The sequence below is a fragment of the Podarcis gaigeae genome, assembly GCF_964106915.1.
Source record: "Podarcis gaigeae genome assembly, chromosome: 3".
NCBI lineage: Eukaryota > Metazoa > Chordata > Lepidosauria > Squamata > Lacertidae > Podarcis > Podarcis gaigeae.
The window spans coordinates 118,360,670-118,385,899 of NC_139680.1; the positions used below are offsets into that span (position 1 = coordinate 118,360,670).

The window sequence follows — 25,230 nt, forward strand, 5'->3', positions numbered from 1 at the left end:
AGGCAATGCGCACCCCCTTCAGCGTGTTTGTACAATAGGATGCAGATTAGCATACACACATCTGCCTCGGAGGTGCACAATGAAAGGAGCAGGCGGGGGGGGGGAGGCTGCCTTGAGTGACAAGTTTATGCCTCGGCAATGATGGAATCGCTCCGTCCTGCCCTGTAGCCGTCGCAACAAACTGCTCAAGAGTAGAGAGCGACTTAAGAGGGGGGTGGAAGGGAAGACTTGCAGCAGCGGCAGGTTGAATATTCATGGCGAGGGGTTTTAATAAGAAATGCTAGATTGAATCTTTCCTACAGGGACGCACTCTTTGCTCGAGTACAAGCTCCAGGATTCTGCAGGTGGGAGAATTAATCCAAATCCTACATACCACATTCCCAGAGGTACAGCTAATACGGGGCCCATAGATGTATGCATATTCATCCTTTATGTAAAAAGAGGCAGCTCCAGGGCTCAGTCTCTTGCCAAACTGAAATGCCACCAGAAACTTTGCATTTACCACGGTGGTTCTCAGAGGCTCCTGCTCAGTTTTATGGGACCAAATGATACCCAACGCAACCGAGAGGCTCTGGCTCAGTGGGAGAATGTGCGCTTTGTACACAGGAGCCCCCAAGTCCAGACTCCTGACATCTCCCGCTAAAAAGGTTTAGGTAACAGAAAATGAGAATACCAGCTCTAACCAGCCACAATGTGCACGGCTGTTGGGCAGTGGATAAAATCCGCCCTCTACGAAAGAACTGGGAAAGTTTGAGCCCATTCCAGTAAAGGTAAAAGGTAAAGGTAAAGGACCCCTGGACAGTTAAGTCCAGTTAAAGACGACTATGGGATTGCGGTGCTCATCTTGCTTTCAGGCAGAGGGAGCTGGGACAGACAGGTTTCACGGTCATGTGGCCAGCAGGACTAAACCGCTTCTGGCGCAACGGGACACCATGAAAGAAGCCAAAGCACACAGAAACACCGTTTACCTTCCCGTCACAGTGGTACCTATTTATCTACTTGCACCGGCATGCTTTCGAACTGCTAGATTGGCAGGCACTGGGACAAAGCAACGGGAACTCACCCTGTTGCGGGGATTCGAACCACCAACCTTCCGATCGGCAAACCCAAGATGCTCAGTGGTTTAGACCACAGTGCCACCCATGTCCCCATTTTAACCCCTTTTTTACCATTCCAGCATCATCCATGGGCACTCACTTTTATTTTCTCCCAAAGAGATGAAAGGCTTCCATTGATTCCAACAGGCAAAACTGACCATTGCATTTGAGGATACTTTTGAAGAGAGGGCAAAACCTGTACAAGAAACTCCATAGGATGTGTCAGATTTTGGAGCCCCACAGATGACTGGAGTCCGATATGCAAGCAAGTCCTTGCAAGATACAAGCCCTTTGCGGTGAGGGTAATAATGGCAAATATTTTGCACACGCTCAGTATAAAAGAATGTGCATATATGTACATATTCCATGTTAAATGCTTGCTGGCTACCGCACATGTCATGGGTTTCCCTCCCTAAGCTTCCTAAACACAAGGTCACAGCATTGAATGCACCAGGAGAGCTTGCACAATGCATACACATTTCTAAATATTTGGATCAGACCCCAGCTCTGAGGGAGTAGAAAATATCTGTGTTCAGATTGCTCACCCATTACAACCACATTGTTAATAAAAGGATGCTTGGGACCGGAGGGAGGGAATCAGCTCCTCAGCATTAATAGGCCAGAACACCCGGATTTAGCAAATGTGTGCATAACTCTAGCCACATGAATAATCCCTATTACATTCAGAGGAATAACTTGCCTGGAGAAACCGGGCACGCTTTCTGCATAATCTGCCAGAGCTGGCAAATCTGAAGAGCTACAAATAAGTCTTCGTCGTGATTTTACGTAGCACCATAAACGTTTGCGATGTTTTACTAAGCAAATCATAGAATCATAGAGTTGGAAGAGACCACAAGGGCCATCGAGTCCAACCCCCTGCCAAGCAGGAAACACCATCAGAGCACTCCTGACATATGGTTGTCAAGCCTCTGCTTCAAGACCTCCAAAGAAGGAGACTCCACCACACTCCTTGGCAGCAAATTCCACTGTCGAACAGCTCTTACTGTCAGGAAGTTCTTCCTAATGTTTAGGTGGAATCTTCTTTCTTGTAGTTTGGATCCATTGCTCCGTGTCCGCTTCTCTGGAGCAGCAGAAAGCAACCTTTCTCTCTCCTCTATGTGACATCCTTTTATATATTTGAACATGGCTATCATATCACCCCTTAACCTCCTCTTCTCCAGGCTAAACATGCCCAGCTCCCTTAGCCGTTCCTCATAAGGCATCGTTTCCAGGCCTTTGAACATTTTGGTTGCCCTCCTCTGGACAACCAAAATGGTCAAAGGCCTGGAAATTAAGCAAAAATGGCACAGGCCTCCGTCCCCTATGAGTATGCAATCCAAGTTTCATCAGCCTAGACAGGCAGAGTATAAATTAAAAAAAAATGTTGTTCTTGATAATATATATAAAGGGAAGCTATACGAGGTATGCTTCATGTTGGCTCTGGGTAGAAACCGAGGGGTTAAAATGTGGTCCTTTTATTTTTCCGAAGGGGCTGCTGACAACACTTTGGAGGTCCCAAGCCGCAAGGTGGTCAGCTTGGTTTCAACTAGGGCAGGACCTTTTCAGTCCTGGCCCCGACTTGGTGGAACACTCTGGGGGAAACAATAGGGGGAAACAAACAAACAAAAACAAAACCAATTTATTAAAATGCGGGTTAAAATACAATTTTAATTGCAGCCTCATTTTAATAGTAGCCCATAAATCAAAACCGTAATGGGAGGGAAACTGAGACTGAGTCCAAACCAAAGGCCAGGCGGAACAGCTCTGTCTTGCAGGCCCTGCGGAAAGATGTCAAGTCCCGCAGGGCCCTGGTCTCTTGTGACAGAGCGTTCCACCAGATCGGGGCCACAGCCGAAAAAGCCCTGGCTCTGGTTGAGGCCAGCCTAACCTCCCTGTGGCCCGGGATCTCCAAGATGTGTTTGTTTGAAGACCATAAGGTCCTCCGTGGGGCATACCAGGAGAGGCGGTCCCTTAGGTACGAGGGTCCTAGGCCGTATAGGGCTTTAAAGGTCAAAACCAGCACCTTAAACCTGATCCACTACTCCACCGGGAGCCAGTGCAGTTGGTAAAGCATTGGATGAATGTGATCCCGCCACAAGGACCCTGTAAGGAGCCTCGCCGCAGCATTCTGCACCCGCTGGAGTTTCTGGAGTATATGTTAAGGATAGACAATATGTTTAAGGAGTCTAACAATAAAGAGTAGAGTGTTTTGAAAACTGAAGTATGGCACCAATATTTTCATTGTAAACGCCAAATTAAAGATGTATTAAAATTGTGATATTAACTATGTGTGAATTGCATATTAATTCATGCTTATCACAATAATAAATAAAAAGTCTTGCCAATCCACCCCACCCCCGAGTGGTGATTAGACATTCTCATTTGGCACCCACAACCATAGTTGTCAACTTACAGATTTGAAAATAAAGGACCAGCAGCCTCGAAAATAAGGGACCAGCAGTCAAAATAAGGGATGTTAGTCAACCAGCTCCCGAACCAAAGGCAGAAAGCCCGGCCAGCAGCCAAATGAAGCCTCAAGTGGTGGTTCCCACAGCGCAGCAACCCGGCAAAGGGGATGCAGCAAGGAAAACCACCGTCACCTCTCCGCTGGGAAGCGCTGAGCAAAGGCGAGTCCCCAGGCAACGCGGCCGATTTGATCGGCACAAGGCATGCAAGCTCCACCCCCCAGTCGTTCTTAGACTCCTTATTGGGTGAGCAACGCAGCCAAGCAACACAGTTGGAGCCTCCCTCCTCCCTGGCCGGCAGGGAGGGAGGGAGAGGAGCTGCTTCCTTTGAAACCCGGGAAATTTAAGGGACATCATCAATAAGGGACAGCAGCGGGACACGGCGCTGGGATAAGGGACTTTCCCGCCAAATAAGAGACGGTTGACAGCTATGTCCCTGTGTACTACTCTCTGCGTTATTCATGGGAGTAAAGATGCAATAAAATGCAAAAAAAATAGTAAAAAGTTCGATTCCTTTTCTTTGTAAACCTACCTGTATCAGGAGGTTTTTTAACGCTTGAAGTTCTTATTTTGTTTTTAGATAGGCTGCAAGCCACACAGAATTTTAAAAAAGATTTTAAAATTCACATTTCCCAAAATACCAGAGGCCTTCCCATGAGGGATAATAGGTGATAACATTCCAAAAAAAGGCACTCAGTATCTTTCTGTATTTAACCGCTGCAGCTAGAATAGTATATGTGACAAAATGTAGAAGAGAGACTCACAAAGGAAATCTGGCAGAACAAATTGCTAGAATACATAGAATTAGTAACCACAACAGCGAAACTAAGGAATAAGGATGAGTTAAAGATAAGAAAAGAGTGGAGGTGCTTTGGAGATTATCTTAGAGAGGGTATAATATACAATTTAACCTACAAGTAGGAGTTAACATATGAGCAGCAGATAACATCAAAAGAGGAAGACTTTAAATGATAATGGGTGAAATATCAGGATATGCAACAGATCAAGATTTCCCTAGAATGCCACAGAGAAGATGGATTGGGATGTCTTGGGAAAAGAGACAAGTGATGGATACCGTACGATGCGTGTATAAAAGCTGTTAAAATTGCATAAATGAAAGTAAAAAATTAAAGATATGCTGTAAGCTGCCCAGCCAGAGAGGCGGGATATAAATACAACAACAACAACAAATAATAAATAATAATAACAAACAAATAATAATAATAATAGTAATCATCATCATCATCTGTTTGGGAGCTGGTAGGAAAAGGAGCAATTTTTGATGTTACTGCAAGACTTTGGAAGCACCACATTTGTTACTTGGGCTAAATGAGAGAAAAATGACTAATTGGCCGGATGAACACGAGGGTGTTTCATAAAGGAATGGCAATTTGCAACATATTTGCCTCCCTTTTCCCAACCCTGGTAATTACTTCATTTCCATTCCCCAAATTATCCTAGTTTAACATGCACAGCTTTTTGGCAGAGAAGGTCTTTTGACTGGGCTGGTGGTGACCTGTGAATACATCACACAAACTGTAGTTTGAAAAAGACCCAAAGGGTCCTTTGCTCCAGGCCCGTCCAACTCCCAACAGAATGTGATCTACTCCCAGTACAAAAAAACTGGGAGGGATCTACCCATTGCCATTGAGGATTGACCAGAGTTTGGGGAGAGATCAGAGTTGTTGAGCTTTTTCAGGGGGGCGGAGGGAAGATTGCATAGCTATTCTTCAGGGAGAATGACACACATCGCTCACCTCAAACTCCAAAACGCAAAGAAGCGACCACTTTATACAGCGGAGGGACAGAGTGAGCGGAAAAGGGGGCAGAGATATTCATACCGTTGCTTTTTTACTCCTGCGATCGATAATGATCCCGCGATCAACCAGGGGATCTACCTGTCGATTGCAGTTGATCGGCTGGACATCTCTGCTCTACCCAACCCCAAGCAAAGCAGGGGGTCAAAGCCCTCTGCACTGCGTCACATGCACAACATCCATCCACATTTTGCCAGTAGGGGGGTGGGATCGAAGTTTTACATTCATACATATATATATATATATATATATATATATATATATATATATATGAATGATATTTATATATTAGAAAGAGCAAGTGGGAACTGAGAAGACCATGGGTAGGCAAACTAAGGCCCGGGGGCCGGATCTGGCCCAATCGCCTTCTAAATCCGGCCCACGGACGGTCCGGGAATCAGCATGTTTTTACATGAGTAGAATGTGTCCTTTTATTTAATATGCACCTCTGGGTTATTTGTGGGGCCTGCCTGGTGTTTTTACGTGAGTAGAATGTGTCCTTTTATTTAATATGCACCTCTGGGTTATTTGTGGGGCCTGCCTGGTGTTTTTACGTGAGTAGAATGTGTCCTTTTATTTAATATGCACCTCTGGGTTATTTGTGGGAGCTGCCTGGTGTTTTTACGTGAGTAGAATGTGTCCTTTTATTTAATATGCACCTCTGGGTTATTTGTGGGGCCTGCCTGGTGTTTTTACATGAGTAAAATGTGTCCTTTTATTTAATATGCACCTCTGGGTTATTTGTGGGAGCTGCCTGGTGTTTTTACGTGAGTAGAATGTGTCCTTTTATTTAATATGCACCTCTGGGTTATTTGTGGGGCCTGCCTGGTGTTTTCACGTGAGTAGAATGTGTCCTTTTATTTAATATGCACCTCTGGGTTATTTGTGGGGCCTGCCTGGTGTTTTTACGTGAGTAGAATGTGTCCTTTTATTTAATATGCACCTCTGGGTTATTTGTGGGGCCTGCCTGGTGTTTTTACATGAGTAAAATGTGTCCTTTTATTTAATATGCACCTCTGGGTTATTTGTGGGGCCTGCCTGGTGTTTTTACGTGAGTAGAATGTGTCCTTTTATTTAATATGCACCTCTGGGTTATTTGTGGGAGCTGCCTGGTGTTTTTACGTGAGTAGAATGTGTCCTTTTATTTAATATGCACCTCTGGGTTATTTGTGGGGCCTGCCTGGTGTTTTTACGTGAGTAGAATGTGTCCTTTTATTTAATATGCACCTCTGGGTTATTTGTGGGAGCTGCCTGGTGTTTTTACGTGAGTAGAATGTGTCCTTTTATTTAATATGCACCTCTGGGTTATTTGTGGGGCCTGCCTGGTGTTTTCACGTGAGTAGAATGTGTCCTTTTATTTAATATGCACCTCTGGGTTATTTGTGGGGCCTGCCTGGTGTTTTTACATGAGTAGAAAGTGTGCTTTTATTTATAATGCATCTCTGGGTTATTTGTAAAAGGTAAAAGTAAAGGGACCCCTGACAACTAAGTCCAGTTGTGAACGACTTCTGGGGTTGCCGTGCTCATCTCGCTTTACTGGCCGAGGGAGCCAGCGTACAGCTTCCGGGTCATGTGGCCAGCATGAAACCCGGGGGGGGGGTATTTTACTTCTTTTTATTAGCTGTTTTAAAATACAAATGATTTTGTTATCTAAATTTCACTACCAAGTTTTACTTGCTTTCCAGGACAGTGGCTGTTTCGGTACAAAAGCAACCCTTTATACAAATGAGAGTAACCCCACCAAATTCGGCGGTGCTTACTTCTGAACAGATCAGCGTTAAGTCTGAGAATTCTATTTTTTTATTTTTGGTAAATGCTTTTTATTAACTTATTACTACAGCACATACACACATGACACTTAGAAAGCAAACTACAAAAGAAAACACAAGATAAATTGAAGGAGTGAGGACCAGGGGTCCACCTGGGTCCACTTTGGAGAGCCAGACTGAAGCCATTTTATAAGAAGCAAGCTAAAAGCCAAAAACTATTTCTCTCCTCTGCCTGCACACAGCGTCTTTGTAAATGCAGCAAGTGTGGTCAGAGCACTTCACACCTGCTCTAGCTATTGACCCAATTCCAGTAAACAGACCGAGAAGAGAGCAACAACAGGAAGATGTAGCCCACCACAAGACTAACGGTGAGAACACAGATGGTCAATGTGGTTTTACAAGGAATTGCAAATAGGTCAAGAGGACTATAAGCTTACAGCACCACCTAGTGGATAATGCAGCTTGGAACCGAACACGGCAAACACCAATTTTTATTGGTAGAGCTTTAATGAATATGCATAAAGGGGAATGTTTAAGGGGTTGGGTTTAGGGGCTGAACTGTGCTTTTGCCAAAAGGTATAAAAGATGCCTGCATCTGATTGACAGGGGGCATTCTCTCATTTTTGCTGAATGTACCCACTTTGCTTTGTTTGTCTGACAACTAAACCAAAGTCAATAAAACTTCTTTTAAAAAAATATTGCTGCCTGGATTTTTCCATTCTGGTCCGGATTCTGAAGTCTCTAACAAAATGAAAAACATGTACCGTATTTTTCACCCTATAGGACGCACTTTTTCCCCTCCAAAAATGAAGGGGAAATGTGTGTGCGTCCTATGGGGCGAAAGCAGGCTTTCACTGAAGCCTGGAGAGCGAGAGGGGTCGGTGCGCACCGACCCCACTCGCTCTCCAGGCTTCAGGAAGCTATCCTCAAGCCTTGGGAGCCCGCGGGAGTTCCCACAGGGCTCCCACGGCTTGCGCAGAGCAGCCTGCATCCCGAAGCCTGAGCGCGCTGAGCAGTCGCGCCTGGGCTTCGGGTAACTCTGTGCAAGCCGCGGGAGCCCTCCCACAGCTTGCGGAGAGCAGTCTGTTCTGGGGGCTGTGGAAGCCGGGAGGGGAAAATTTTTTCTTCTTCTTTATTTCCCCCCAAAAAAACTAGGTGCATCCTATGGGGCGAAAAATACGGTATTCATAAATCCGCAAGTATCTGCACACGAACTTATGTTAGCCATTGTTAGTTCTTATTCTATTCTAATAGACTTCCTTCCTCCTCAATGCGGGTCTGATTTTAAACTTCTGAACTGTTTCTTTCTCATTTCGTCTTTTCTACTCCTCTCCATATGTTGTCTTTGTAAACTGTATTTTGTTTTGCAAAAATTATTTGAAGCAAGTCCAGGTTTTAATTTGAGGGCACTGGTTTTTTAAAAAATAATCTCTTTCCCCTCTCTTTTTTTGAAATTTTTGTTTAGACTGTCCCCTAATTGCATCCATCATTTTTGCCAACTCAAGGTAATCAAATAATCTCTCTTGCCACTCTTTTTTCGTTGGTACTGTTTCGCTTTTCCAGCTTTTTGCAATTAGTAGTCTTGTTGCAGATGTTGTGCAAATGAATATTTTTTTACTTTCATTTGCGGTGTCTGAATCTATTATGCCTAATAGACGGCCCAGTAGAAATACTTCTGGTTGTTGTTGTTGCTTGTTGTTTTTACAAACGTTTGTTTAAATACCCCCCCCCCCTTGATGTCCTTTAGTTCAGCTGTTTGAAATAGGTGAGTCAGGGCTGCATTAAGCAGGGGGGACCATTTGATTCTTTTAGCTGCAGATATGCCAAGATTTGCATTAAGGATATATTGTGGTTTTACGATAGAATTGTTGGGGAGCGGACCTGCAAGAGCCAGAGTTAAGGGTAAGTGGTCACTTTCAATGTTATAGCCCACTTGGAACTCCGTGACAAACTTGTATGCAAATCTTGAGATTAGGATATAATCTATGACACTACCATCAAACTTTGTGAAGTGAGTGTATTCCCCAGGGCGATCCCCCTCTATATTGTCATTTAATATCAGCAATGTTAAGTCGTGAGTGAACATATCAGACGACACAGCGATTCTTCAAACAGCTCTTGTTTATTCACAGGCCAGAACAGAACTGAACTGAAGGGTTCAGCAAGCCTGCTTATATAGAGCTCCAGTACAATGCAACAGTAACAACTTTCTGTAACTATCCAATTCCTTATTTGCATATGTGGACCTGAGTGAAAACTATCTACAGTATCCCCCTGCTGGCCCAGGGTGAGAGCTTCAGTATATAACAAGCAGGTCCCTCCACTTTGCGGCCTGGGCTGAGCAAAGCCCTGGGTAGTTGCATCTAAGACATTTAGAAAGGCGGGCAGTGCCTGTATCTAAATAGATGTCAGAGTCCAGAAACTGGTTGTAGTGGATGTATAAGCTGTCATCATTTGCACCCATGCGTGCGTTGAAATCTCCACCGATAATGAGCGGAGCAGCAGGGTCCCCCCCCCCCCCGAATTCTAATTAATATCCAAGATGCCCAGTGGAAACTAGAGCAGCTGGGCATTTTTAAAAAAAAACCCCAGTTTAATTGACCCAGGACACGTTTGTCTTGGGCTCTGCCTATTTCCAGCTTGGGCACTGCCTATCAGTGACTGGTTACAGGCAAGAGGAGAAAAGTCCCCCCCCCCCCGGCCTAGATATTGCATGACTGCCTCGAGGATCCCTGGAAGGGAGTTGGAAAGGCAGCACACTACAAGCCTCTTCTCCTATCACACCAATTACAGACTCCTCTCCTGGCTGAAGAGATAGCCAAGTACATTTCCTGAGCATGTAAAAAAAAAAGGGGGAAGATTTTTTTTTATATTAAAAAAAATATCAATTGCTATCGTTAAAACCGTTGCAGCTGTTTGGCATCTCTCTGCTTTAAGGATGCGTCATAATTGCCATTTCCAAAAACAAGCATTTTATGTTCCATGGAGGAGAATTCTGAGCATGGGCAAAGCTGGCTCCCTTTCCTTTAAAAAAAATAAAATAACAGCAAAATTATTTCTTCAGAAAATTCTCTCTCTCTCTCTCTCTCTCTCTCTAAATCCAACCTGCTACTTCCTTCCAAGTTTTTATTACGAAGATCAGGCTGGAGAAAACAACTAGAGCATTGCCACACTGGAAGATCATGCCTTTCTGGAGGTTTGGAAGACAGCGCTGGATTATACAACTACCTGACATTCAGAAGACATCTTAAGGCAGCCCTGTTCAGGGAAGTTTTTAACGTGTGATATTTTACTGTATTTTTGGTTTTTATGGAAGCCGCCCAGAGTGGCTGGGGAGGCCCAGCCAGATGGGCGGGGTATAAATAAATTATTATTATTATTATTATTATTATTATTATTATTATTATTATTATACAAGTCCAGATGGGTTGAAGGTGTAAACCAGGCATCCCCAAACTTCAGCCCTCCAGATGTTTTGGACTACAATTCCCATCATCCCTGACCCACTGGTCCTGTTAGCTAGGGATCATGGGAATTGTAGGCCAAAACACCTGGAAGGCCAAAGGTTGGGGATGCCTGGTGTAAACCCTTTTATTCCTACTCCACAAACAGGGCCAGATTTAGGATTGATGAGGCCCTAAGCTACTGAAGGCAATGGGGCCTTTTATATCTCCAGCTGTCCTTTGTCAACAACAAATTGCCGCTGTTTTTTGTGTTGAATATATGCTATATGGTAACTGATAGACCTAATAGGTATCTAAAGCCATTTGCACATGTTGCCCTGCAACCAGTCCATGCAGAATGTAGGCACCCTATATATAAAGGTAAAGAGACCCCTGACCATTAGGTCCAGTCGTGGCCGATTCTGGGATTGCGGCACTCATCTCACTTTATTGGCCGAGGCAGCCGACGTACAGCTTCCGGGTCATGTGGCCAGCATGACTAAGCTGCTTCTGGCGTACCAGAGCAGCACTCGGAAACTCCATTTACCTTCCTGCTGGAGCGGTACCTATTTATCTACTTGCACTTTGACGTGCTTTCAAACTCCTAGGTTGGCAGGAGCAGAGACCGAGCAATGGGAGCTCACCCCGTCGTGGGGATTTGAACCGCCGACCTTCTGATCGGCAAGTCCTAGGCTCTGTGGTTTAACCCACAGCGCTACCCGCATCCCTTACCCTATATATAGAAATGAGCAAACCAGTGGTATTTTAGGGAGCAGGCTACCAGGAGGAGCCCATTAGTTACATCATAGGAGCCTACACAACACAAAACACTGTTGCTGTATGTAGGTTTTATTCTATGTGTTTTTATCCTATATTTTAGAAATGTACATCCAGGTTTTTCCCCTTTAAATTTCTGGGGGCCCCCAAGAGAGTGCGGCCCTAAACTATAGCTTGTTTATCTTATACATAATTCTGGCACTGCCCACAAAGCTTGTTTGCACGTGGAAGTTCATCAAGGGATATCTTGGCACCAGATTACTCAGCCGACAACTATCAACGGGATGTACAAACCTAGTGAAAAAAGTAAATTGGCATATTCCTGTATTGTAGGCGGTTGGACTAGATCAGAGTTTTCCAAAATGTTCACGTTGGCGACACACTTTTTAGACATGCATCATTTCACGACACGGTAACTCAGTTATACCAGCAAACCGAAGGTTGGACTAACCCCTTTCCTGCCCCGGGAGGAGAAAAAAAGGGAGAGTTTGTGCTCCAGTTCGTGGTTTCTGTGTATTGGGTGCTCTATAGCTTTGGAGACTCTGACTACTTCGCGATGCACAAGGTATTCTCCTCATTACGCTGTAATTTGTTGGAGTTCATTAGCCGTCTGCTTTCGGTGCTTTGATCAGCAATCACTTTGTCACAGTCGCATTATCACTGCTCTGCACCTGGTGGTCTTACGAGGCTTGAAATTGTTTTGGTGTTAATAGAAAAAAGCAATTTTTAAATGGCGGCGGTTTCCCCCCCACCCCCTCCATCCTTAATTAGAAAGTGGGGGGAAACTTCCCCAACCCCCAGCGCCTTGTGCTAAGTAGCTTGCAATAAATTAATAACAAGAAATGAAAGAAAAAACACAAACACACGCACATTTGCATGCCTGTGTTATAGAAAGGGAATATATTTCATTTCCAGACTCCAATATCAGGTTCTAAAAGCATATGGGCAGACACCTGGAATTTTCCAGCCCAATTTGCTCAGGATTAATGAATGGGAAGTACAAGCAGGCTTGTTCATGTACAAGAAAAATAAAAACTCTGCCCCAGTTTGGTGCCCCGCATAAAATGATCCAAGGTAAACGGATTTGCATGTGTTCTCTTATTTTGAACTACTCGCCGGTGTGGCTAGGAGTGAATTCAGCTGTAAATCAGGGATCCCACTGTTTCAATTCCAGCTCTGCGATAAACCCCACAGCTGCCTTCGAGTGCCACTATCATCTCAGCCTCAGTTCATCCAGCTGCAACATTGGCATAGCAATGCTGATCTACAGTGGTACCTTGGTACTCAAACAGCTTGGAACCCAAACACTGCAAACCAAAAAGTGTTCCGGTTTGCAAACTTTTTTAGGAAGCCAAATGTGCTCTGTTTTGAAAGTTACGCTTCCATTTTGAGTGCCACACATCCATTTGGAGTGTTACGCTGAGGGCTTAATGTGGAACCCATATATATATATATGAAGAAGAAGAAGAGTTTGGATTTGATATCCCGCCTTTCACTCCCCTTCAGGAGTCTCAAAGCGGCTAACATTCTCCTTTCCCTTCCTCCCCCACAACAAACACTCTGTGAGGTGAGTGGGGCTGAGAGACTTCAAAGAAGTGTGACTCCTGGCTAGGTAGCCTGGTTAAACCTTTCCTGGCTGGACAGCCCTTCACTTCGTGGCTGTTCAGTCGCTAGCAGAATCCGTCAGTGGGCGTTTCTTGAACTTCTTCCAGCAAAGAAGTTCTTTGACGCCAAGTCTATGCCTACTTTCCCTGCGCGGAAGTCTTCTGCGCAGGGTGGGTGTGGGTAGCGGAGGACCTGTGCTCTCCCCGCTGGTCTCCAGCGAAGAGTCCTGGAGCCCCCTCTCCGATTCCCCCATCCACCCCCCTTTATCCCTGGTGTTACGCTGATTTCCTTCCCCAGCCAATGAGTTCCCTCTCTCCCTGCTTGGCCCTTCTCCGGCATCGCTTGGGAGCCCTGCCTCCACTTCTGGCTCTGATGTCAGTTCCCTGACACTAGCCCAAGGTCACCCAGCAGCTGCATGTGGAGGAGGGGAGACGCGAACCCTGTTCACCAGATTATGAGACTACCACTCTTAACCACTACACCACACTGGCTCTGGTTTATACACACACACACACACACATATATATATATACCAGTATACCAGTATATATATATATATATATATATATATATATATATATATGCAGGTTTTGGTGTCCTCGGGTGTCTTCCCGTGTAAAAGTTGGGGTGTCTAGGCGACGTCGCCTAGACACCCCAACTTTTACACGGGAAGACACCCGAGGACACCAAAACCTGCATTCCTGTACCCGTGAAAATCTACGAAAGCATATATATATATATATATATATACACACACACACACACACACACACAAACACACACACTGGTACCTCGGGTTATATACGCTTCAGGTTACAGACTCCCCCAACCCAGAAATAGTGCTTCAGGTTAAGAACTTTGCTTCAGGATGAGAACAGAAATCGTGCTCCGGTGACGCGGTGGCAACAGGAGGCCCCATTAGCTAAAGTGGTGCTTCAGGTTAAGAACAGTTTCAGGTTAAGAACACACCTTCTGAACGAATTAAGTACTTAACCTGAGGTACCACTGTATATAAAATGTCCAGTAGCACCTTAGAGACCAACTAAGTTTGTTCATGGTATAAGCTTTTGTGTGCATGCACACTTCGTCAGATACCACTGTGGAACTATGGAACCCAGTTGAGCTACTTTTTGATCGACTGCAGTATTTTTGTGTGACTGCTGTATTTTGTTTATGGCTTTCATTTTACAGATCAGTGGTCTCATTAAAGGTAAAGGTAAAGGGACCCCTGACCATTAGGTCCAGTCATGGCCGACTCTGGGGTTGCGGCGCTCATCCCGCTTTACTGGCCGAGGGAGCCAGCGTACAACTTCCGGGTCATGTGGCCAGCATGACTAAGTCGCTTCTGGCGAACCAGAGCAGCGCACAGAAACGCTGTTTACCTTCCCGCCGGAGCGGTACCTATTTATCTACTTGCACTTGACGTGCTTTCGAACTGCTAGGTTGGCAGGAGAAGGGACCGAGCAACGGGAGCTCACCCTGTCGCGGGGATTCGAACTGCCGACCTTCTGATCAGCAAGTCCTAGGCTCTGTGGTTTAACCCACAGTGCCACATGGGTCCCATTAGATAGTAAATCTATTAATGGTCTCATTAGATAGTAAAATTCGATATCTAATGAGATATCATTAGATAGTAAAATTCATGTTAAATTGCTGTTTTAGGGGTTGTTTTTAAAAGTCTGGAATGGATTGATCCATTTTGCATTATTTTCTATGGGAAAGCACGCCTTGGTTTTGGAATGCTTTGGTTTTGGAACAGATTAAGTTTGAGAACCAAGGTACCACTGTTCCTTATAAGACTCTTGCATACCCCAAGGTAAGTCAGCAAGACCCTGACTTCAAAGGTCTCACCAGTCATCACTCACATAGTGCCAAATGCGTTTCATATCCCTAAGAGTAAGAAAGTTGCCTTTTAAAACATCAGCGAAAGCCAACCTTCTCCTGGTGGGCAATTGCAGCTTCCTTGCAGTTTCACAGATTCATAGTACAAAGTACATAACCTTGTGTCACCAAAATAATAATAATAATAATAATAATAATAATAATAATAATAATAATAATTTATTTATACCCCGCCCTCCCCAGCCAAGACCGGGCTCAGGGCGGCTAACAACCAATAATAAAAACAAGTTGATGAAAATACAATTTGAAAGATTAAAATACAACATTAAAACAATTAGGGAACAATCTCTTCATAGGAGGAGAAAGGAAAAAGAAAGAGGGGGAGGGAATCAAACTGATTCTGAGCCAAAGGCCAGGTGGAACAACTCTGTCTTACAGGCCCTGTGGAAAGAGATCAGATCCCGCAGGGCCCTTGTCTCAAGAGACAGAGCATTCCACCAGGCAGGGGCCAGTGTTGAGAAGGCTCTGGTTGAGGCTAATCTAACTTCCTTAGGGCCCGGGACCTCTAGGGTGCTGCTATATATGGACCTTAAGGTTCTCCGTGGGGCATACCAGGAGAAGCGGTCCCATAGGTACGAGGGTCCTAGGCCATGAAGGGCTTTAAAAGTCAAAACCAGCACCTTAAATCTGACCCTGTACTCCACCGGGAGCCAGTGCAGCTTGAAAAGCACTGGGTGAATATGCTCCCATGGCAGAGACCCCGTGAGGACCCTCGCTACAGCATTCTGCACCCGCTGGAGTTTCTGGGACAGCTTCAAGGGCAGCCCCGCATAGAGCGAATTACAGTAGTCAAGCCTGGAGGTGACCATTGCATGGATCAAAAGCAAAACATTTTTATAGGAGTGCCGGGCTGTCAAAAGGTTGGGGGTCCAAGCAGATTTGGCCACACAGGGAAATGTGTCAAAAGAGTCTGCAGATTCCCTAAATGCCTGAGACCCCTGTCTCTGTCTCAACAAAAATCCCAGTGCAAGACTGACTGGGCACTGCTGTTTGGCACAGGGAGCCTAAGAGGGGCTTGCAGATTTTTAAGCAGCTAATTATGGCTTCCTTGCAGAAACGTATGCCTTACACCCTGGAAATCCTGTGAGAGCTTTCAGTTCCCAATCATGTACATCGCAAGCTACAACCTCCTATTCCTCCTTCTTGCAGCCTTGGAAGATGAACTGGTACACATCAGACAGAAGTCAATCAAACATGGACCACAGAAGCCGACAGCAGTTTTATCTTATTTCTCATTTTTAAAAAAATGCAGTTGGGCTCCATCTATTTTCACTAGAGATTTTATCCCACAGGTTTTATGTACTCTGCCTTTAATGAGCTATCGCCAATTAAAATGGGGCAAGCTGAAACTTGCAAATAAATAACAAGTTTCCATTAACATTCCTCTAATCAGAGCAAATTCAGGGTTGCAGGCAGAGGTGAACTAATTTGGGGAAGATCTGCCGGGTTGTTAAGAGACCTGCTCCTCCTTGTGTACATCGTGCCCAAGAAGCCCCCTTCTGGCTGCCATTCTGCAAAAGCGACGAAGGAGTTAATTTTATTTCAGGTAGGCATTATTTCAAGGATTTTGCTTAAAAGAAGAGCAAAAGACGCAGCAGGACTAATGTGAATGTTCATTTCACAGTGACATGAGCAATTGTAACTCATTTTGCTGCTCCTGGAAGAAAGATAATCTTTTCATTCACTCCTGCCTGTGAGCAGTGTGATTTACTAGTCAGAAACAATAAGATGAAATATTAAGAATAAGTTCATTTCATGCGGTGCTCAGATCCCGAAAGTCAAAACGGGAGCCGGCGTCTCTGTGCCCCAGTCTCATGGAAGCGCCACGTTCCTCTTCTGCTACAAAATACCACCTTCCTCTGCTTTTGGCACCTCTGCATCTGTTTTCTGGGTTTTCTTCTTTCTTTTAGTGTTATAACTCTTCATAAAGGTAAAGGTAAAGGGACCCCTGACCATTAGGTCCAGGCGTGGCTGACTCTGGGGTTGCGGCGCTCATCTCGCTTTACTGGCCGAGGGAGCCGGCGTACAGCTTCCGGGTCACGTGGCCAGCATGACTAAGCCGCTTCTGGTGAACCAGAGCAGCGCACGGAAACGGTGTTTACCTTCCCGCTAGAGTGGTAGCTATTGCTCTACTTGCACTTTGACGTGCTTTCGAACTGTTAGGTTGGAAGGAGCAGGGACCAAGCAACGGGAGCTCACCCCGTCATGGGGATTCGAATCGCTGACCTTCTGATTGCCAAGTCCTAGGCTCTGTGGTTTAACCCACAGCACCACCTGCGTCCCTCCATAAAGACAAAGGTAAGGTTAATGACCGCTGGATGGTCAAGTCCAGTCAAAGGCGACTATGGGGTTGCGGCGCTCATCTCGCTTTCAGGCCGAGGGAGCCGGCGTTTGTCAACAGACAGTTATCTGGGTCATGTGGCCAGCAAGACTAAACTGCTTTTGGCGCAACGGAACACCGTGACAGAAACCAGAGCGCATGGAAACACTGTTTACCTTCCCGCCAGAGCGGTACCTATTTATCTACTCACACTGGTGTGCTTTCGAATTGCTAGGTTGGCAGGAGCAGGGCAGAGCAACAGGAGCTCACTCCGCCACGGGGATTCGAACCACCAACCTTCTGATCAGCAAGCCCAAGAGGCTCGGTGGTTTAGACCACTGCGTCCATATTCACAAGAGACTTTAGGTTGGCTGGGGACAAGCCCCCCAAAATCACACCCACTACCCCGGCCCAAACTGGTGTCAGGGGAAATGGGGCACTTGTCAAAATACCCACTGAATGCCCTCTGGCCTGCACTGTGTCATCTTCAGTGAAAACACAACTCACATCTGCATCCAAATGCTCACTTTTTCCATTAGCTCTTGGATGTGCATCACCTGTGAGCAAGCCACAAACATTTTCACAGGTGCACACTTGCCACACAGCTAACCCAAATATCTGCACAAACCCCAGATCAAGTTGTGAGGCTCAGTCGTCAAATGTATCAAAAATGGCACATTCAAAAGGAGAAACGGCTGACTGGCTAGAACAGCAGAAAAACAACCCACAGTATATATTAAAAAAAAACAGAAAAGTGCTCCAGACAAGATATTTTTGAAAGAAGTCTCGCTTGTGTAAGAAACAAGTAGCCGTTTGTGTTTCACCCTCTCCCAGTGTGACAGCACACAATTGTTTAAATTTGTTTATTTTTCTTTTTTCAAAAAAGCTTTTAGCGAGCTATGAAATGTTCTGCATTTGAACATGCGCTCACGCTCTCTCTCTCTCTCTCTCTCTCTCTCTCTCTCTCTCTCTCTTTATCTTGCATGTAAACTGCCCGGACCAAGAAGCAACTCAAGGGAAGCGAATGAGACACACTTAAGACATGTAATTTAAATCATTTCACTTTGTCCTTTTGTGCCACAGCCTCAGTCCATTTAGGACCATTTTGCTCCTCTTGTTTGTTGACGGGTCTCTTTGAAAAAGTACATTAATGGCACCCGCAGCGGATGACTTCATCCCTTCACAATTCTGGTAGGCTTCACAATTACTGCAAAGCCCTGACTGCAAGGGAGCCGTAACTCTGTTTTAGGGGCCGTAAGGAAGTTGTATGGTGTAGCAAACTAGTATCTGAGGAGTACAGAGAAGCGCCCTTCCTTCAGGGGATGGAAGAAACACAGGCCGCAATAGCTCACTTTTATTCCGCCCTATAAAAAGCACCACAGTTGTGGCTTGAGAGGACTTATTCCAGGCCCTCAACAGCAGCATTCCTTCAACCAAAACTATTAAATTAAAATCATCTTCCACACGCTGTTCAGGCTTTAAAGGCAAAACATCCATTTCCCTCAAGTTCTCTGCTTGCGGGCTGAACATGTTGAGATGTTACCTATATAAAGATGTACATGCTCCATTGGACAATAAAGAAGCAGGTCAAGACTCCTTCAGGGATACGAAAGGGAGAAGGTGAACTTCTACAGCACAAAGCTGCAGTAGACACTGCCCTGAAACCCAGCAGATGACCAGACACTCAAGGGACGAGACTGGCCCATCTCCCTTCGGCAACCAAGGTCGTATCAGTTTAGTAGCTAGCCATGAGAGAAGCTGCTAGCAGATGGCAATAAAGCCATCTTTCCTGGAAACATGATCAGTTCTAAGGAGCCCTTGCTATTATCAACTTGGACTTGAACCATTACTACCCTTTGGCCAAACAGCCTACAAATATAATACAGTCCTAAAAGGTAAAGGGACCCCTGCCCATTAGGTCCACTCGTGGCCGACTGTGGGGTTGCGGCGCTCATCTCGCTTTACTGTCCGAGGGAGCTGGCGTACAGCTTCTGGGTCATAGAATCATAGAGTTGGAAGAGACTACAAGGGCCATCGAGTCCAACCCCCTGCCAAGCAGGAAACACCATCAGAGCACTCCTGATATATGGTTGTCAAGCCTCTGCTTAAAGACCTCCAAAGAAGGAGACTCCACCACATTCCTTGGCAGCAAATTCCACTGTTGAACAGCTCTTACTGTCAGGAAGTCATGTGGCCAGCCGCTTCTGGCAAACCAGAGCAGCACACAGAAACGCCGTTTACCTTCCCGCTGGAGTGGTACCTATTTATCTACTTGCACTTTGATGTGCTTTCGAACTGCTAGGTGGGCAGGAGCTGGGACCGAGCAGCGGGAGCTCACCCCGTCGTGGGGATTCGAACTGCCAACCTTCTGATTGGCAAGTCCTAGGCTCTGTGGTTTAACCCACAGCGCCACCTTGGGTTAAATATGCTTCAGGTTGAGCGTTTTCAGGTTACGCTCCGCTGCGACCCGGAAGTAACGGAATGCGTTACTTCTGGGTTTTTCCGCTCGTGCATGTGCAGACGCTCAAAATGACGTCACGCGCATGCGCAGAAGCGGCAAATCACGACCCGAGCACAGGATGCGAACAGGACTCCGGAACGGATCCCGTTCGCATCCAGATGTACCACTGTAATAATAATTTAAATTAATTATTTATACCCCGCCCATCTGGCTGCGTTTCCTCAGCCACTCTGGGTGGCTTCCAACAGAATATTAAAATACAATAATCTATTAAACATTAAAAGCTCCCCTAAACAGGGCTGCCTTCAGATGTCTTCTCCACTCTGAACTTGCTGCCTGGACTTTGGGACTCCTAGGATGCTGTCATCATTGAGGATTCACACAAGCAACTGGAGTCTGCTTTGCTTCAAGCCGTGCAAAGACTTGCCCAGGGGATAAGGTACTTTTACAATATTACCATACGCAGTTGGATTCTGAGACTACGCTGGCAGAAAGGGGGCAGTGGTGGAATCAGGCAACCAGTTCCTCCTCTCTCTCTCTCTCTCTCTCTCTCTCTCTCTCACACACACACACACACACACACACTGCCCACTGCCCACTGCAAGCATTTGAAAGAATCTAAACCAGAATTTATTTCTTTTTCATTTACGGTGCACCTAAAAACATAATGCACATCCCTCAATGCTCCACATTGCAACAAAAGAATTCTGAAGTCTCTCCACTCCAATATATCCAAATGCTCTTACCACAATTGGGACGCCGATGTCCGGCCACAGGAGGTCCTCTGATGGCAGCTTGGGAGAGTTCCAGACCACCACCACTTTGTTTAAGTAGGGGAGGCCGTTGAGCCTCTCCAGGGAGTTCATGAGCACCTCCTCTCGCTCGTAGGTCAGCATGACGACGGTGAACTGCTCCCTGGGGACGTTGCCCCCCAGCGCGGCTTGGAACTCCTTCCCGGAGCCGCCAGCTCCTCCTCCGATGGGCCGGAACCCGGTCCCAGATCCGAGGAACTTGGCTTCAGACGGCAGGACAGGGTCAAAGGGTGTGTGGGGGAAGAGGTGGAAAGGGCCGGGGGCCGAGTTCCAGTTTCTGTAAATATCCATGGCGGTGAGGGTAAAATTGCGCAGGTATTTGGGCGAGGAGTAGGGCGGCTCCGTCTCCACCGGGCCCAAGTCTAAGTCCCCGTTGTCGGCCATGTTGGGGTCTGTGCCAGCAGCCTTTCCGGACCGGTGGGGGATCTCCACCGCAGCCTCCTCCCGGATGGGGACGGCCGGGATTTGGATTCGAGTCCTTATGATAGCTAGAACTGTGCTGAAGATGCTGTCCGAGGTGGAAAAGTAGGTCTCCCACAGGAAGCGGCCCTGCCTCCTCATGGCCAGAAGGTCGTTGTCGGAAATACTCCGCAGGAGAAAGTGCACTTCCGTGATACGTGGCTTTGGTATGATTAAGGCTGCCTCGTTCCACCGGATCACATCGTGGTAGGGCAGCTGGACCTGCTCTCCCAGGATCACCGGGATCGCCCCAACCTCCAGGGCCTCAAAAAGACGCATTGCGCACCCGGCGGAGATGACAAGGTGGGTGTCCCCCGGGGTGATTATCAGTGCAAAAGTAGATAGTTTCAGTAGCTCTAGTCTGTCTTCCCTTTCTCCACAAAGAGCCCACTCAGTGGGCAGGCTTGCCTTCGGCTGGTTCTTACAGGTGAATTCCACCAAGACAAAGTCCAGCTTGCTGTCTTGAACAGCCTTCAGGGTGGTAATGATCCTGTCATCATAGTCTGCCGGGGCGTTGCCTTCGATTTCTTCTTCGAAGGAGCGTACTTCTTGCAAGCTGGACCGGAGAGACTCCACCTTCTCCCCCTGGAAACTGAACAGGTATTTTCGCTTGACCGGCACCTGGGGTGGGATCTCTAGGAAATTGGGCTCGGACATGGCGTGGACAAGAGGGGAGACCACAATATCGAAACCCGGGCGGTACTGTACATCGTAAAAGGTGGACTGGGCGACCATGGCCCGCCCGGTGCTGACGTTATAAAGGAAGTTCTGAGTTTCCGACTTCCTGGACAAGTTGATGATCAGGTGGTTGTGCCCGTCAGTCCTCCAAAAGGGCAGCGTGTGCAACTGTTGCTCGAGTTCAGTAGGTTTTGGCATAACGGGCTCCTGCATTTCCCCCATGAGGATTATGTACAAACAGGCAATGTTTGCGTTTTCAGTAACGTACACGTTCGTTCTGACAGTGGACTCAAAGGCTTGCTTAATTAAGGGGTCTAACGAGCTCCCGAAATCGAACTGGTCACTGTTGTAGACATACACGGGGAAGCCGGATGTCAGCGGGCAGCGGGAGTAGTCGAAGCAGTTGTGTAGCCGGCAGCTCCTGTGCGATTTGGGCAGGGGGAAGTTGGAGTCGTCCTTGTCGGGCAACAGCCGGATGGGCAGGGAGAGCTTGGGTTGGTTCTGCGCCATGAGTTCTTTGTAGGAGTGCTCCGTCTGGCTGATGACATTCTTCAGCTGCAGGAGGTCCTGCTTGGCGTTCTCAATGCTTTTCTTGCAGGCTTCAATCTTCAGGTTCAGCTTGGCGATCTCGCTGTTCAGCTCCTGCCTCTTGGCTTCCAACTGCAACAGCTCCTCGCTCACCGACTCCCGTATGCGGCAGAGGTCCTGGACGTGCTTCACCTCGCAAAGCTCGTTGCCCGTGCGCGGCCCGAAGATGCGCTTGCCAGCGTCGTCCGCGTCGTCTATGGTGGTTAGGTAGTAGTGGGCGATGAGGGGGAAGAAGACCAGGATGATGAACAAGGTGAAGCTGAGCCAGGTGAGTCGAATGCGGCTGGACCATCGCAGCATCCAGGGTTGGCCTCCATTGCCTACCCCTCCATTCCGCAACATGGTATACCCGGTCATGAGTCCAAGAGTTGGCGCTGACCTCTTATCACGTTGGATCAGTAGCCATTACCAAGGCGTTTTTTACCGGCAAGGCTCCAGGAGGAAAGGCTATTGCGCCCGTTGGACCAAGGGCCAATAGAATGGAAATTTCATCTTCTCCTTGAGATGGCGGACGCAACTTCCGATCCAGTTAGAACCAAGGGCGAAACTCTTCTTCTTGGCCTCCAGTTAACTGGGTGTTGCTAGGAGAGCGCTGGCAGGGTCACCACGGCAATCGGTTGCCCCCTCTGGGCCAGAGAAACACAACGGGAGCAAGGCAACCTTCGATGCCACCCTCCACATTCTGTATTAGCATCCAATGAGCAAGACAAGCAGGGGGAAGTTCATGCAATCATGATTCTCTGTCGCCTCTGTGCTGCCAGGATTTCACCATTCCTAAAAGAGAGAGAGATAGGAGACAACCATGACACATCGGGCAATATAAGATGTGCCTCCTTCATCGCATTATAAAAACAGAGACCAGGAAAACATTAATAAAGAGAACAACATCCTTCCTTCTGCCTAGATCTGACCTGCGGCTTATACAGTAAGACCACAACTTATGTTGCACATTCAGCTTTATGCGCTTGGTGAAAACATTTTTTGGGGGGAAAATAGAAAGGGGGGGAGGAGACTTTGGTAATCCCACCGGCCATGGCATCCTATGAATTTTCACTTTATGCAATTTTGACCTGAAGCATTATCCCCTGTGTAAGTTGCGGACTAGGGACGCAGGTGGCGCTGTGGGTTAAAGCCTCAGCGCCTAGGACTTGCCGATCGAAAGGTCGGCGGTTCGAATCCCTGCGGCGGGGTGCGCTCCCGCTGCTCGGTCCCAGCGCCTGCCAACCTAGCAGTTCGAAAGCACCTCCGGGTGCAAGTAGATAAATAGGGACCGCTTACCAGCGGGAAGGTAAACGGCGTTTCCGTGTGCAGCTCTGGCTCGCCAGAGCGGCGATGTCACGCTGGCCACGTGACCCGGAAGTGTCTCCGGACAGCGCTGGCCCCTGGCCTCTTGAGTGAGATGGGCGCACAACCCCAGAGTCTGTCAAGACTGGCCCGTACGGGCAGGGGTACCTTTACCTTTACCTTTTAAGTTGCGGACTTACTGTAAAGCCAAGCTGGCCACATGCTGCTTAGGTTGTGGTCAGATGCTACGTTCCAAACTTGGTACAAGAAAGTCCTGGGACAGCCAATGCCCACCGTTCTTCATATAAAACACTACTATTCAAAACCCCTCTCTCCCTCAAATTAGAATCATAGAATCGAAGAGTTAGAAGGGTCATCGGTCTACACAGCTTGAAACATTTCAGAACCAGGACTCACTTTTAACCCAAACATGCATTTGGGGATCCACTTATTAACATTTTGCCATCTATCTGCATGGTGGTAGTGCTCCTGTTGCAACCCAGCTTGGATCAGGCCACTAGACGGTCCCTACCCCACCCATTGAAGACCAGTGATTCAACCCAAATTCCTGCAATACAGGTATCACAGCTGAAACATCCCTGACAGATGGACATCCAACCTCTGTTTTAAAACCTCTAATGAATTATTATGGAGGATGCCATGTGTGGATTACGAAAAGAAGAAGAAGAAGAAGAAGAAGAAGAAGAAGAAGAAGAAGAAGAAGAAGAAGAATTTTATTCATGGGTGGAGGTCTTCAGGGGGTGGAGTAAATAGTTATTTGTTCTATTGTTCCTTGATGTATTACATTCATCAACCTTTGCAACAACTGTTAGTGACTTATAAATGAGAAATATCTGCTGAAGAAATATATATAGAGAGAGAGAGACCAGTAGCATCTTCGAGATCAGCTAAGTTTCTTCTAGGTATGAGCTTTCGTGTTCATGCACACTTCTTCAGATACCAAGTGTGCATACACAGGAAAGCTCATACGAAGAACAAGTTTAGTTGGTTTCTAAGATGCTACTGGACAATTTTATTGCTTTATAAATATTTCTACTGCGTCAAACCAACACAGCTACCTACCTATATCTGCTGAAGACATTCTTATTATTCTGTACCTAGCTGTCAGAGCTGCCTCTAGGTCCCAGCTCACAGAGGACCAACGCCAGGTTGATGTAATGTACAAACGTCTTTATTGAAGTTTAGTTTCCATTTCAACGCCAGAGCGTGCAGCCCTACGTCTTAGACCTTAGATCGGCGAAGTCCCGTCTGAATCACCTCCCCTTCCGCACCAGTTTAAGATCCTAGCCCTGCTCCACCTTCTGCGCTGTTCTCTCCTCCTCTGGGTCCTCCTGCCCGCTGGGGCATTGCCCTTTCTGGACTCTTCCGACGCTGAGTCGCTCAGCTCCTCCCCCTCCCTCCGGCAGGCTTTAGGACCAGGTTCCCAATCCTCATTCTCTGCTGTCCCGCGCTCCTGTACATTTGAACTTGCCTCTCGCGCCAACCCAGTGACCTTTCTCCTAACCGTCACACTGCTTGTGTCACTGCTTCCCTCTTCCGTGACACTGGCCGGATCTGACCTCCCCTCCGTTGCCTGACTCTCCGATGGAGGCGTGGTCAGCTCTGCCTCGTCTCCTCTCCCTGGTGGGGAAAGCACTGGCCCCGATACCTGGGACTCTTCCCCCCCACTCTGCTCTGGTGGGGAAGCTGGTCCTGATTTCCAACTACTGCTCTGGGAGTCCCTGCTGCCCCC

At 47.0% G+C, this 25,230-nt stretch overlaps 1 protein-coding gene and 1 long non-coding RNA gene across 9 annotated transcripts in view; both read right to left on the reverse strand.

Moving 5' to 3' along the window:
• LOC310842216 overlaps nt 1-25,230 on the reverse strand; it is a 554,664-nt gene that overhangs the window by 507,305 nt on the left and 22,129 nt on the right. The gene's annotated exons all lie outside the window — the stretch shown is intronic.
• EXTL3 (exostosin like glycosyltransferase 3) overlaps nt 1-25,230 on the reverse strand; it is a 169,122-nt gene that overhangs the window by 40,206 nt on the left and 103,686 nt on the right. For 6 of the 8 annotated variants that reach the window (XM_083733231.1, XM_083733234.1, XM_083733232.1 and 3 more), the window contains one exon: nt 20,403-22,967. In XM_083733231.1, the coding sequence (XP_083589357.1) occupies nt 20,403-22,550 (2,148 nt within the window). In that variant the 5' untranslated portion in view covers nt 22,551-22,967. Of the gene's footprint in view, nt 1-15,715; nt 19,187-19,371; nt 22,968-25,230 lie in introns of those variants that run through there. The other 2 variants (XM_083733236.1, XM_083733237.1) reach the window with 2 other exon arrangements.